Here is a 14,653-nt window from a genome sequence, read left to right as displayed (position 1 = left end):
CATCACTGAGAGCCCTATCTAGAAATATCTAGAGTCACAAAGCATTAGCACATCACTCAGGATAGTGAGGTGTAGAAGGATCCCAAACACAGCCATCCAAGGTTTTGGTTTGGTGCTTTATTGCTGTTAGTCAACATCCCATCCAGTGCCATAACAATGAAACATGCACAATTACATACAATCTCTGGAGGTCGTGGTGTGTGTGTGTGGGTGTGTGCACACACGTGTGCGTAAGCATGTGTGTGAGCGTGTGTGTGTGAGCGTGTGTGTGTGTGTGTGTGTGTGTGTGTGTGTGTGTGCACCTTCTTGGATCCATCAGTGCTTAATCTCTGTCAGGCTTGGCAGTTCTCTGTCGTACAAGAGAGTTATACAGAAACCAAGCCGTAGTTATGTGTGTGTAGCTGTCTGTGTCCACCCGGTCCAACTAAGATCCAATGTTAGTGCGTTTGGTTGATCACAGACGGGGTCCACTCTAACCAATCCTCATCTCTCCCAATTGCATACAGTCCGGCAGAATGTTTCATCTCTAGGTGTTGCTAACCGAAACCAAGGTAGGATATACTTCTAACTTAGACCAAATACTGTCTTTGTTTCTTGCCCCAGATCTGCCCAGCATAGCTGTCTGTGGTCTGCAGTGAGAGTGATTTGAAAGCACCTGAGATTCAGGCTGCCAGAGTTAGTGAGGCTCCTCTACGCTGTCAGGATGAACCACCAAATGGACAAGCTTGTTTTGGTTTCCTCCTGTTGTTTCTCTTACGTATGACAGACTTTGACAAGTCTGAGAACAACACTACAATACTGCAGTTGGGTGTAAGGCTGCTATAAGAAGGACTGCTCCACACACGCGCACACACACACACACACACACACACACACACACACACACACACACACACACACACACACATACACACACACACACACACTGCAGACTCTGATTATCCACTCCCCATTAAGCATGACACTGTGACTTTTGCTCTTGTGTCAGTTCAGAGAAGAACAGAAGGAACCCTTCACCTGAAGATTGATTTCAAACAATTGCAAATTACTCTCTCAAGTAAATGTGCCATAGCCAATAACATTGGCAACAACAGGTGTGCTTGTGTCCTGGCTGCCTGTGTGTGGGTTGGATGTCGTGTGTGTTAGGGTGTAGGTGGAAGATATGGGGTGATGAGGGGTAGGGTGAAAGGTTTTTGATGATGATGATGATGATGATGATGATGATGATGAAGTACCATTATTAAGGAGTGGACTGTATGGAGGGGCTATGAGATTCGTATGTTTGGGGTTTAGGGAAATGTTGAGTTTCTGCACATGTACAGAGAGGGCTGAAAGAACGCATGTTGATCAGACAGTAGTGGGAACACCTGTCGGTCAGCAACCGAACTGGAAAAACCTTCACACAGGGCACAGGGAGGCAGACAGACATCTCAAAGCAGACATGTAGCATCTTGGCATTACGTTACAACTCCATCTCTGTTGTGAGCAGTGCTTGTTATTAAGTTAAAATATTTCGCACATCATCGCAATTTCTTTGTGTTCCGCTGACTAATCGTGCTTCGTTTAATTCCTGTGGTTGTTTTTTCTTTGATGGGTTGTCTTAAATTTGTACAGTAGCTCTGTTGCTTTGTCAGCAACTGCGGCCTCTGTTCAGTCTGAACAGACAGAGATGTTCTGCCTTCACCAAAGCCCGTCCCAGCCTAGCAGCCGCAGACCCCCTTGGGCCCTGCTGAGTGAACCTTGCCTTTCAGCGGGACTTTTCAGGACACTCACAGAGTTAGAATTCGTCCTGCTCTAACACACTTGAAGCAAGTCCTAAAGGCTGTGAAGCTGAACTGTTAGAATGTCCAGCTTGTGATGTTTTTGGGAATCTGGCATTGGAAACCACCGACAACCATAAACCAGTAATCACCTGGAGGTCTGCCTCACTACAAAGCAATTTTCATAAGCGACATCTGAATCAGCAAGAGAAACATGCGGGGTTCACCATGGTCATTTCACCAAGTGTCCATGTGCTTTTGTATGGGAAACCCTGTGGCTTGAAGCACACTTAGAAATAGAACCTTATGGGCAGCTATTGATCTCTTTTTCAGTACACTTGGACTTCCAAATAGAAAGAAAGAAAGAAATAGAAAGAAACGAAGGCACATCTAAGTGGAAGTAGCAGGTCTATTGCAAAGGCAGCATTATGCATGCTTTTGCAGATCTTAATCTTGAAATAATCTTAATCTTAATCTTAAAATAAACTGGATTAGGACTTTTGCATGTTTGATTACTTAGATTTAATACATAGCTTCATGAGATAATCCAGGTTCAGATCGGCACGGTGCGCCTGATATATGTCCTTCATGATCTCTTCCTGGGTGGTAAATATCCTTAGTCTGTTAGAGCAGCATCCTGTGACCTGCTGGAAGAATAGACACGACTGACATCTCAGGACTTGTACCTTTCTCTGTACTTTGAACAGACAGTGTGTGTGTGTGTGTGTGTGTGTGTGTGTGTGTGTGTGTGTGTGTGTGTGTGCGTGCGTGCGTGCGTGCGTGCGTGCGTGCGTGCGTGCGTGCGTGCGTGCGTGCGTGCGTGCGTGTGTGAGGCCTGGGCATTCTGCTGAGAAGACCTGCCCTCAATCCAGATCTGGATAATGAGAATCCTGCCTCATACAGGGTTGCTGGTGGAGACTCCTGAGTCTGGCAGGCCTCCGTCAGCCGTGTCCATGGGGTCGTTTGGCTCACCCTTTGATGGCCTTGGTGGCTTGACTAGTGCTTGAGCAGACGAGTCCACTGAATGAAAAGTTACGAATGCTTAAAGTCAGACCTACATTTAACAGTCAGAACCATTTTCAGTTTATGCCAACTTGACTGTATTTGACTTGCTCATAGCAAGTCCAACAAATAATTCAAGACATCCAGTCGGATCAGCGGGTCTCTTCAGGACAAACAGGACAGACCCAAGCTTTTCCATGTGACATGAGAATCCCTGTGTGAGCCGTGGGCAGGCCCTCTGATCCAGTCCCACTCCAAAAGTGGGACAAACTGGTGCAGGTCCTCAATAGACTTTTTGTGGTTATCTTTCATAGAGAGAGAATAGATGGCAAGTTATTTCTCATATAGATGCGCAATTTTTCATTGTACATCTGACAGAGTCAATACTGGAGAGAAGAATAAACATCTAAAGGGTTACAGGTCTTTGTTACTGTTTTCCCCCAAAGCTGGGAAAGTTGGTAGTGAACACTGCAGTTCTGCCTGTGACCTTGATAGCTTTATTTTGGGCTGTAGGAAATGTAGGCTATTGTTATATATCCTCTCAACGTTTCAGCTCCACTTAAAAGCATTTTCCATCTTTTTTTAGTTAGACAACAATCCACAACAGTCCACCACTTAAAAAATAAAATCTAATGTGAATTTGAGACCTATGTGGTGGCTAGGCTGAAAAATACACCTTTTTGTGAATTTGTGTCATTTCATTCATACATCAATATGTTCCCCTGTCTCTTCTTCGTCACCATCATCATCCTCTCCCTCCAGCATTGTGTGTGCTTGAACAAAAGCTTCCTGCTAACCAAAATGCTCCCTCATGACTCTTCAGGTCACGTGACCTCCAGACCTGCAGGCTTCTTTCATGCCAGCAGCTGCCATCTCGCTGCTACGTCCAAGCATGCCTTAGTGCCTTTCACGCACATGCCGTCGAAACACACACACGCACACACACGGCTTAAATCCAGCCACGTTTCTCTCCCTTTCTGCAAGACTGCGAGTGTTTTGGTCACTCCAACCGCTGCAGCTACGTCGAGGTGATAAATGCCATCATTTGCGTGACCTGTAAACACAACACTTGGGGGCAGCACTGTCACCTGTGCAAATCAGGCTACTACCGCAATGCTTCTGCCAACTTGGACGATGAGAATGTATGCATAGGTCAGTGGCCCCGCCCATCTCCCCGTCATCCGTACAGCTTAGCGCCCTCTTGTGTCACCCCGCCCACCCTTGCCATCTGTCCTGCCTTCATTCCACTTTCTTCCTCTCCTTCTTCTCACTGTGCTGTAGCTGTCAGTGCCACACCTCACGCCCACAGCTTGTCTCACACATGCACACACCTTTGTTCGCCTCCATCTGCACGCGTAAATCTCTATAGGAGTGTCTCTTAAGCCCCATCTCACATGTTTAAGATTGAGCTGATCTCTACGTTGTGTCGTTTCAAAGCTAGCAGCAAAGAAAACAAAGGGAACAGGGGCTGCTTTGGCACACAGTGGGGGCTTTTTTCTCACAAACCTGAGGCCACAGGGGTATTTAGCATCATTCTCACTTAGCAAGAGAAATAGTGAGAAAGACAGAGACACGAAGGTTGGAAATAGAGATGAGATGAGAGAGGGAGAGAGTGAGATGAGGAACAGAGGATGGTGAGAGAGAAACGAGGGAAGAAAGGAGAGAAAAGTGAGAGAGAAATGCTGCATGCGTGTGAGGCCCATGGTCTACCATCACACGTTTGCAAGAGGTGTCTGGGTGAGGTTCCGCTAGGGGTAGAGTAGCAGTGCTGTCAGCCAGAGAGGAGCGGCACATGTGGGATCTTGTCACAGCTCTACTTAGCAGCAGGCTGGATCCCAGCACAGCAGCACACTGGATCCCAGCACAGCAGCACACTGGATCCCAGCACAGCAGCACACTGGATCCCAACACAGCAGCACACTGGATCCCAACACAGCAGCACACTGGATCCCAACACAGCAGCACACTGGATCCCAGCACAGCAGCAGGCTGGAACCCAGCACAGCGGCACACTGGATCCCAGCACAGCAGCGGCACAGTCTGCACTGCCCCGCCCATGGGGCCGAAACTGGGCACTAGGACAGGAGAATACTGCACCATGCTATGTTAGGAGCATCTCTGAGGATACTTGAGTTAGTGTGATAGCTTTAATTAATATGGATTTCTTATTTGTGGAACATATTTAATGCACTGCAAAGTTGATGATAATCTGATATATTGAAGCTAATGTGCAGGTTTGTGAGTGAAGCCATGCTACAAAAGCTGACCTGGGGGGGGGGGGGGGATTTCCTGTCCATGTCTCAGAAGGTTACACGTAGAGGGTGGACGGTAACATGTAGGGGGTTACAAGTGAGACACCATATTGCCTCCCTATCATATGTTCAAAAGACAACAATATGAAGCAGCAGAAACTGCTAACAACATAATGCAGTCAGTCATAAGATATAATATCAGAATCCAAATGGACAGTATCTATAGAGGCGATATCTAGTCTTGTGTCTAATTGATATTTTCAGAACCCTCTCTGATCTTTTCATGCTGCTGTGCAATGGTGTCCCAAGGCTCAGGAGAAACCTCATGATCATAGGGTTCAGGGTCACAACAGGATCCATCATCTCCATTCATTAATCGCCCTTCCACTCTGTCCATTTCTCTTCAGATTTGCAATATTATCCAAATGTTTCGTGTTCTGCATCTTGACATATTTCAGTATGTAACATCTCTACCATGAAACCCAAGATCTCAGTCCCAGTCCTATTGACAAGGTGTAATGCACATGTAAGCGTGATCCCTGCTCCCACACACCTGACTCATGATGATAATTAACAATAATTAACCAATCAGCCGGGCCAGGTGCGTCAGAACAGCTGAGAACACATGCGCAGTGCTCTTCACTACCGGCACTGAAAATCTCTGTCAGATTACAGATTACCAACTAAATTGGTTTTTCTATCTCGCCCCACCGATATAACGCTGAGCGTAAGGATGAGTGTTGTACTATGCAGTGTGTCAGCACCGTCACGCTCAGCCTCTCCCCCTTGCGATCCTCCACCTCACGGGAGCCAGAATGCCCCCCTGGCCCGGCTGTAATAAGAACCGTGGAGTTTGTAGGCTGCAAACATGCGGTGGCAGTCTTGATGCGGGGACGTGCCCCGTGCCGGAGACCTGCAGCACGACTCGTGAGCCAGGCTGAAACGAAGAAGGAGCGCAGGTCTCTCTCTCTTTCTCCCTCTCTCCAGCGTGTGTGTATACGTGTGTGTGTGTGTGTGTGTGTCTTGTTTCTACAGACTGTAATTGTAATCCCTTTGGCTCAGAGAGCGATCCCTGTAATGGCACAGGATATTGTAAATGTAAGACAGGAGCGACAGGGCTTAAGTGCCATGAGTGTCTGCCTGGATATTTATGGGACAATGGCTGCAAATGTAAGTAAAACCACAGGTCTGCCTTAAAGTGCACGCCTCTGCCCTTCTTCTCTCTCTCTCTCTCTCTCTCTCTCTCTCTCTCTCTCTCCTCATTTCTCTCTCACTCTGTCTCTCTCACTATCTCTCCCACTCTGTCTCTCTCTCTCCTTCTCTCCCCATCTCTTTCTCTCCCCGTCTCTCTCTTTCTCTCTGTCTCACTCTGTCTCTCTTGCTCTGTCTGTCTGTCTCTTTCTCTTTCTCTCCCTCTTTACCTTGCCTTACCTTTTCTTTCTTTCTTTTCTTTGTGCCTTTTGCTTGGCCCCTCTTGGCATGAGCATGTCTGCACTTCTGCTGGAATCCAGACTGAAATCCCACCCCTGGCCTTTCATAGGATCAGAGACCCCTAGCCACTCCCTTCATACCCCTCAGGCAGCCAATCAGCATCCCCTGACCACACCTGCTCCAGATTCGACCTGTAGATTGGTCTTCACGAACAGCATCATGACCTTCTGCTTCCGAGAGCTTCGGGCTTCTTGCGTTCTACCTCGGCGGCGGTCGTCATGGGAGCCGGCGTGCTTGCATGCGTTTGAGTGTTGTTTGTAAATTCGGAGCAGTCAGAGATGGAACAGCTGAACTAATATTTGTCGCGAGCTGCGCGGGCAGAAGCCTGGGTTAACGGGCAGCAGCCCTGCCAGATGCTCAATCTGCACACCACACACACACACACACACACACACACACACACACACACACACACACACACACACACACACACACACACACACACACACACACAGCATCAACCACGCCTGTGGGTTTTTGCATTCATATTGTTCTCATTGTACAACGGCCCTGATGTTCACTGCTGCAGTAGAGTTTGTGAGGTCCTTTTTTTTGTTTAAAAAAGTTTTTTGTTTAATTGGGGGGGGGGGTGTTTGAACAAAGACTCCACCGTCCACAATCTGTTGCAGTATTAGCAAAAAAAAATGTCAGACCATGCTAACACAGCATTCGCCAAAACCCCTGAACACCGGGTTGGTGAGCTATACATCTGTGACTACTGGGGAGTCACTAGAATGTACCACCATTCACATTGGTACGATTGGTGAGTCTTTTTCTAAAGCGAACTGCCAACATTACACTGCTGGTGCTTGTGGGGTCCAATCTCATGTGTAGCCTCAGGAGGAGAGGATTATGCGTATTGCACAAGAGAGTAATTGGCAAAATTACTTCATCATAAGTACACATGCAGTCGGACACAGGCCCGCACAGTTAAACACAGGCCCACACAGTCAGACACAAACACACGCAGTCAAACACAGGCCCAAACTGTCAAACACAGGCCCATGCAGTCACACACAGGCCCACACAATCAAACACAAGCCCATGCAGTCAAACACAGGCCCATGCAATCAGATATAGGCCCATGAGAAAACACACACAAACGGGCATGATCAGATGCCTGTGATTGTGGGAGAGTTTGGTCCTCTATGGGGAGTAGAGGTGAAGAAGGGAGGAGATTATGAAACACACACACACACACACACACACACACGGTGTAGCGGAGAAGCAGACAAGCTGGATGCAGCTCTGTTCTAATGAAGAGGAAAGCAGGCATGGTGCCATGATTATAACCATCATGGGTTAATATACACCCCACTTTCACACACTCACACGCACACACACGGAACACACGAGTTCTTCCTCACTCATGGCCCAAAGTCTCCCCATTCATTTCAATTTAATACTGTCATCTGTCATACTTCACAAGGCCAGTGAGGTACATGCAGTGAATGAAGATTAAAGATCAAATGCCTGAGTTTGTGTCTGTGTGCGTGCGTGGGTGTGTGCGTGTGTGTGTGTGTGTGTGTGTGTGTGTGTGTGTGTGTGTGTGTATATATAATTTCTCTCAAGTCCATCCCCTTCCAGCGAACACAGACGTGTGTGGATTTCCATCTGTATGCAGATTTGAATATGCAATTAAAACTCAAATCTCTCATCAAATACTACCAATTCTCTCTTCGGCAGTACCTAGCCTACTGACGCTCTCAATAAATATTATCCTTCATATCAAAAGCAAACCTAATAAATCGGCCAATTTATTTGTGACTCGGGGTCTGTTTGCACATTGTTAGATTGTCAACATGATGGTCTGGATCGGGGCAGGGAGGTGGGGGGAGAGGGGAACAACCATCCCCACCACCCAACGAACACCCCATGGTTCCCAGCACGCTTCCAGAACATCAAACACGAGTGTCTGTGTTCTGGCCTTCTTCACTTCAATAGCTGTTAAAGGACGTTTAGGTGCTCGTGTTTAGCGGGCCAAGTGTCTGTCCCTAACCCCGGAGCAGTGCGGCAGGTGGAGGTTACAGTGTTTATAAAGCGAGTGAGAAGGAGGTTCAGGGATCAGGAAGAAGGAGGCACGGCTGGAGGAGTTTAAGGATCTGGCGTCTGTGCTTTTTTTTTTGGGGGGGGGGGGGGGATAAGGAGGTCTGTTAGTTCCCATCACAGTCATAAATCATAGTGGAGACTCTCAGACTCGGTACCTTTTCACCAGGCGTCAGGGGACATCAAGCACCAAGCGGAGCTAGCACAGAGAGAGAGAGAGAGAGGGAGAGAGAGAGAGGAAGGGAGAGAAAGAGGGAGAGATAATGAGGAAGAGAGAGAGGAGGTGAGGGACAGACTGGGTGACCTAAGATGAGCTTGTAGTAAATGCATTACCCACTAACCTGCACCTCTCATGCATTTCTTCAAGGAGGGCACATGGAGGGTGTTTTCACTCAGGTCCGGGCTGGACTGGGCAGAAGGGGTCCGATCAATCTGCTCTCCTTTTTTCAAAGGAGACCTGCTCTCACCTTCTACCAGCATGCACAATCCCTTCATTACCTCTTGCTTTTTCCTCATAGTCCTCGTCTGTGACAGCTTGGCATTGACGTTTCAATTCGAAACACTCAATAATTTCTCCACCCTGATTGGTCCCTAGTTTAAACACAAGGGAAAAGAGGGAGACGATAAATGGGACTGGTGGGTCAGGGAAACCAAAACAGCAACAGACAGAAGTACCAGTACATTTGCCACAGTGCTATTAATACCCGTCTCTCTAGTCCCTGTGCTGTTTTAAGACATCAAAAAGTAAGAAAACTGATAAAGGTGGAAGAAGTGGATGTTTAATGTTTTTTAAAATGTGCATGTTATCAATACCCTTAAGCTAAAACATGTCAGTCTAATTAAATCGCTCGATTGCTCTCATCTGTGTCTCAGACACTAACAAATCTCAGACACTAACGAGTTTGCCTAATTGGCACGGAGTCAGCAGTATAAGCCGTCGTTATGATCCTCCTCTCAGAAGCCAACTGTAAATGTGCATGGTGTAGTTGGAATGGGGATCACGTGGGCCAGGCTCACCTGGGGAGTGTTTATATGTGCGCCACGTTGTTGGGCTTGATGTGCGGTGGTCCTCCGACCCCCCATGAGTCCAGGACGAAACCTGCATCCGACATAGAGGATGCACAGAGGGACCGGCCCGGCAGACCTTGGCTGCCTCATCAATCTGAGTGTGATGGCTACACCTCCTCGTCTTCCTCATCCTCCTCTTCCTCCCGGAGGCCGTGCCTCTCCAGAAATAGCTCAGATGCAGCCATTGAACAGATGCTGTCATAAACAGTGCTTCTTAATGCTGCAATAAAGCTACTACTCCTTCTGGGGAGAGGGGCTGCAGTCGGCTCTCTGTAATCACCGGCCTGTATTTCATGTGCTCAGAGTACTTCTTGTTTTTGGAGTATTTCCAAAGACTCCATGGTGTCGCTTACGAAGGTTCCACACGGTATCATGACTGCAAATGCAAAACAATCTATGAGAAATACCACACAGAATCTATAAATAAGAAGGCATGGTAACCAACCTGTGCTTTGAGTTGCAAACAATCAGCATGTTTTGTGCCAACAGCTTTGCTGACTGCTCACTTGTAGTCGCTCTCACACATTAGACAAGCCAGAATAAGTCACTGGACCATGATTGGCTGTGGGGAGAGAGGGGACCATGGCAGGAACAAACTGATTGGCTGCTTAGATCCTTTGGGTTCACTTGTGCACAAGCCTGGATGCCTGCGGTTTGGTAGTGGTGCGGAGGGATGCCTCTCTGAACAGGAGCCTAGTTGAACCAGACTCTTAAAGAAGTACTTCACATAAAGAGCTGCCATGGCTAACAGTGTCTTCAGACTAATACAGAGCAGTTAGCATTGTGTTGCATACTTAGAAAATTAGATCTAATGGAGAGTGATTGGCATTATACTGTTCACTTGATCACTACTTTTAAATGCTAACTGCCCCTTAGTAATAATTATTTAGTAATTCTTCTTCTTATTATTATTATTATTATTAATAGTAGTAGTAGTAGTAGTAGTAGTAGTAGTAGTAGTAGTGGAGTGTTCCATTGAAGATGAGTTGTGATTATTCTCAAATGCTCCTTTAATGTAATTAGTAAGGACCAACTCCAGGGAATTGGTACAGTATTGCAAACAAAAGCCTGACAGCATGTTTTTTTTCCCCTGATGATGTGTGCTGAGTGGGAAGAGGAACGGGTAACTGTTTGGTCAGGAGGAGCAGACATTTAGTGTGTACCAGTGCCCACCATCTACAGGGCAGGGCCCCTGGAACCACAGACAGGCAGGATTTGGGAAAGGTTAGAGACGATGACTATTAACCTAAGCCTGACCGTGACACTACCCTGATCCTAACAGAACACAGACTTGCATTAAAAATTTGAAACATTGTGTATATATCTTCATGCTGAGCAGGTCAGGTACCTGAAAATCTTTTTCTTCAGATTTTTTTTTTTTTTCAGTTCTAAATTCCATTATTGCTGATATTAGATTTTCCATTTTGTTATACATTTCAATCAATATTCACTTACGTATGCAATGTATTGACTGTTTCCTGTTGTTGATGTGTATGTGATATCTAGAAATAGAGCTGTAGTCGCATAACATTGAGAATGTGTGTTATTAGACTCTGTGTGTGTGTGTGTGTGTGTGTGTGTGTGTGTGTGTGTGTGTGTGTGTGTGTGTGTGTGTGTGTATTCTGGCACTTACCTCTCTCCCTCTCTCTATCTTAGCCCGGGTGTGTGACAATGAGCTCCTGCGTTGCCAGAACGGCGGGGTGTGTGTGAACAACGTGAGGTGTCAGTGTCCAGCCACGTACACGGGTCTGCTGTGTGAGAAGGCCCGCTGTGAGGGAGACCCGGGGGGCTGCGGGGACGCTGACTCCGCCCACAAAATCCTCTCGCCCTCCCTCCTGCTCCTCTCGCTGTCTCTCACCAGTGTCCCGCTCCTGACTCAGGCATGCTGGGAAACAACACCCTGAGAGATGAGCACACACATGCACACACACACACACACACACACACACACGCACACACCTACAGATGCTCAGCTTTTACTGTATGAGAAAGCGCACTAGAACCCCATGGACACACCTGACTGGCCAGGTGGAACATGTCGGAAATCAGAGCAAAACTTAATCAGTCTAAGAAGATGGCAAAAATTATGATATCCTATAAAAAGAGTATATAAATATATACATATATATATATATAATTGATCAAAGTATTGCAAAACTTTAAAAAGAGTTACAAGCAAAAAATTCCAGATGTTATTTAAAGAATCTATCTCAGCATTTGCTAAATGAACCGTGTTAGTAGAAGGAGGACTGTGGACTAAGCCATAGCAGAAACTCTGACTCCGCCCATGAAGAGGGAGAGGACGCGAGATTCGCTCTTTTCCCTGTCACCATGGTAACAGGGGTTGCGGTCATTCGCTAGTGGAAACAAGTGATACCAGCTGCCCGTCTGTCGCCTTCGACTGTCCTGATGGCTAGACTGCTTTTTTTTGGCTGTTCTCACCCAGAGTGATGGATGACTGTCCAAATCATATGGACCAGCATTTGCAAAATACTAAAAACAAAGAACAAAAACAAACAAAAAAAATCCCCACACAAACACATACAAAGACAAAAGACTCATAAGAAGAAACCTAAACATTCTTTGCTGTCAGTGCATTGTGGATAAAAGGAAATTCATTCAGACTGTCATATCTGACCTGTATTCAAAGCAAGTCTTTCACCCTCCTCAGCTCCGCCCCCAACCCCTTGCCCCACCCCCGTCACCTAGGTTTTGGTGAATGATCTCTTTGTACCCCTTGATGGTCGAATGTTTTCCTTGGTTTTCTTTTCTGGTTGATGTCACTGAGGCACGTGTGTGTTAGCCCTCTACTCAGAATATACTCAAGCAGCACAGGAAGTCTGAACAACAGCTACCTGGCACACTCCTCACCGGGGTTCACATGAACAGGCAAAGTGCTTAGAAAATCATCAGTGTATTTAATTTTTGTATTGACAAAGAAGTTTATTTTCTTGACAGAGCAGAAATATTGTAGTACATAATTTTTTGTATTATTATTATTATTATTAGTACTATTATTCACATTATTGCCGAACGGTGTTTAAGAGATATGTGTTTGGTAAATAACAGTAAAAAGCTGAATGAATAAGGTTTCATTTTTCTCTCTTTTTTTGTTTTTTTGGTTGTGCAGTTTCCTAAGTATTGGCAACGTGCTGGCATCAAAGAATATGAGTTTACATAATGCTGAACTGTAACACAATCCCACCAAAGGACATTCTAAATGTTTTCTTGTTGCTTTAACACTGAAAACTTTAAGTGAATAAAAGTTTAAAAAGACCTTTTAGGGCTGGTGCAACGGTTTCTGTGTCCTTTTTCATAACTTAGTAGAATCTAAATAAGAGCTTTACTCTGGCATAGAAAAGTAATTATTTACACTAATAACACATGCACAGAAATTGCATAATTGGCAGAATGTATGGTGTGTCTTCAATAACCATTTATCTTCAGCCAAGGGCTGATTTGTTTCAGTGCAGTGCATTTTGGGTTGGGCAGGATTAAATATTAACGGGCACTGCCATCCCACTGAGAGCTTAGGTTATAAAGTTACCTGTCAAACAGTAAAAGTCTTCTGCTCCTGCGATAGAATGACCACCTTTTTCTAAACTATTTCTGTTCAAAGGTTTTTACAAAGTATTTTAGCCTATTGTCCATATGTTAATTTATGTTAATTTTCATTTGAATAGGTGCATAGAAACATTTGCATTTTGTTTCAGAGATATGGGAACAATTAACTTTTTGGTTAACATATTTCTTGCTCTTGTGCGAGTTATGGTAATTATCCAGAGAAACAGTGTTTACTCTCCTTCTGGTTTCTCCCCATCTTGCTCTTTGTAACTGAAGATTCATGTCACACCAGCAACAGCAGCCTGCAGGCTGAATTTTTGATCTCATCAAAAGCGACTGAATGTGTTTCGTACATTAAAATATATTTATTTAATTAAAAAGGCATGGCAACACCGTGCAGCTAAAGAACTGTCACTGCTATTCAATTATTATTTTTGTTTAATTCCAATGAATGTGCTAATCTTCCTTCATTTAATCGTGAGATGCAGTGGGAAGAGCTTTTTCCACAGATCCGTGGGCCATTCTCCTGGAGTAGTCCACCAGTGGGCCCAGTCGCACACGAGGCTTCAGTGAGTTTATTCATTTGAGTGAGAGCTCTGCCCGTTACCTTCTGTTTCTCTGCTGAAAGGGTACACATAGCAGATGGTTAAGAAATTGTTTAGCTTTGTTTGTTTCTATTTGTTTTTTTTTTTCTGATTCCGTAATTTGTGTGTGTGAATACGCATCTCTAAATACATGGGCTACAAAATGTGTGAAACGTTGCTCTTTTTTTTTTTTTTTTTTTTTAGTCTGTGCCATTAGGTTAGAGAAGCAGGTGCTGGCTCTGACCTAGCGTGGAGCGATCAAGGCAGCAGCCGTTTCCTTTGGGTTTGATTAGCGAATGTCAGTCCGGCTGCTGTGGAGGCACGACTGATGAAGCGTCGTGCGGCACCGGCGAGCAGGTGGAGACTGTGCTGCAGGCGAGTCCCGGGGGAGCGACGCCACGCTACAGCGGAGAACTCACACCGAGCTGACGCGCTTCTCGAGGTGTGAGCAATGACATCTGGATTCCGGATCTTACGCCTCCTTAAGGAATTCCACAGTCTCAGATGGGAGACGTGAACTCTTAGCTCGTGCGTGCCACTGGACTCGGATAAACCTCTGTGCTGAGCGAATAAATAATACGGTTTATTTGGATGGCGAGGTTTGCTCTGCTAATCGCGGGTCAGAAGGCAACGGCTCTGGGGCGCGAGGCCCTAAAGGCCTCGATCGATCGTTTAACATTCTGCTAATATCTTGGGATATTTCAACTGAGATTTTCACCTGATTTGATCTCCACTTTCTTTTCAGCTTTCCTGATCGACTGCATGTCAATTAAGAGGGTTCCACCCACCCTTGTTCTTAATTTTTGTTTGACCATTTTAAACATTTTTTAAAGTATCAAATACAATTTATGTATGTATTCTGAAGAGGCCTATGCTTGAACTAAGG

At 45.7% G+C, this 14,653-nt stretch overlaps 1 protein-coding gene across 7 annotated transcripts in view; it reads left to right on the top strand.

Moving 5' to 3' along the window:
* The window catches only part of ntng1a (netrin g1a), a 91,820-nt gene extending 78,711 nt beyond the window's left edge, over positions 1-13,109 (top strand). For 3 of the 7 annotated variants that reach the window (XM_076971184.1, XM_076971186.1, XM_076971185.1), the window contains exons 7-9: positions 3,747-3,914; positions 6,050-6,184; positions 11,276-13,109. In XM_076971184.1, coding sequence (XP_076827299.1) covers positions 3,747-3,914; positions 6,050-6,184; positions 11,276-11,523 — 551 coding nt within the window. In that variant the 3' untranslated portion in view covers positions 11,524-13,109. Of the gene's footprint in view, positions 1-506; positions 552-3,746; positions 3,915-6,049; positions 6,185-11,275 lie in introns of all 7 variants that reach the window. The other 4 variants (XM_076971187.1, XM_076971188.1, XM_076971190.1 and 1 more) reach the window with 4 other exon arrangements.
* The last annotated feature ends 1,544 nt before the right edge of the window (positions 13,110-14,653 follow it).

The sequence above is a fragment of the Brachyhypopomus gauderio genome, chromosome 13 (genome assembly GCF_052324685.1).
Source record: "Brachyhypopomus gauderio isolate BG-103 chromosome 13, BGAUD_0.2, whole genome shotgun sequence".
Lineage (NCBI taxonomy): Eukaryota > Metazoa > Chordata > Actinopteri > Gymnotiformes > Hypopomidae > Brachyhypopomus > Brachyhypopomus gauderio.
Note: the sequence above shows the minus strand (reverse complement) of the source record. Positions and strands in the feature narration are given on the sequence as shown.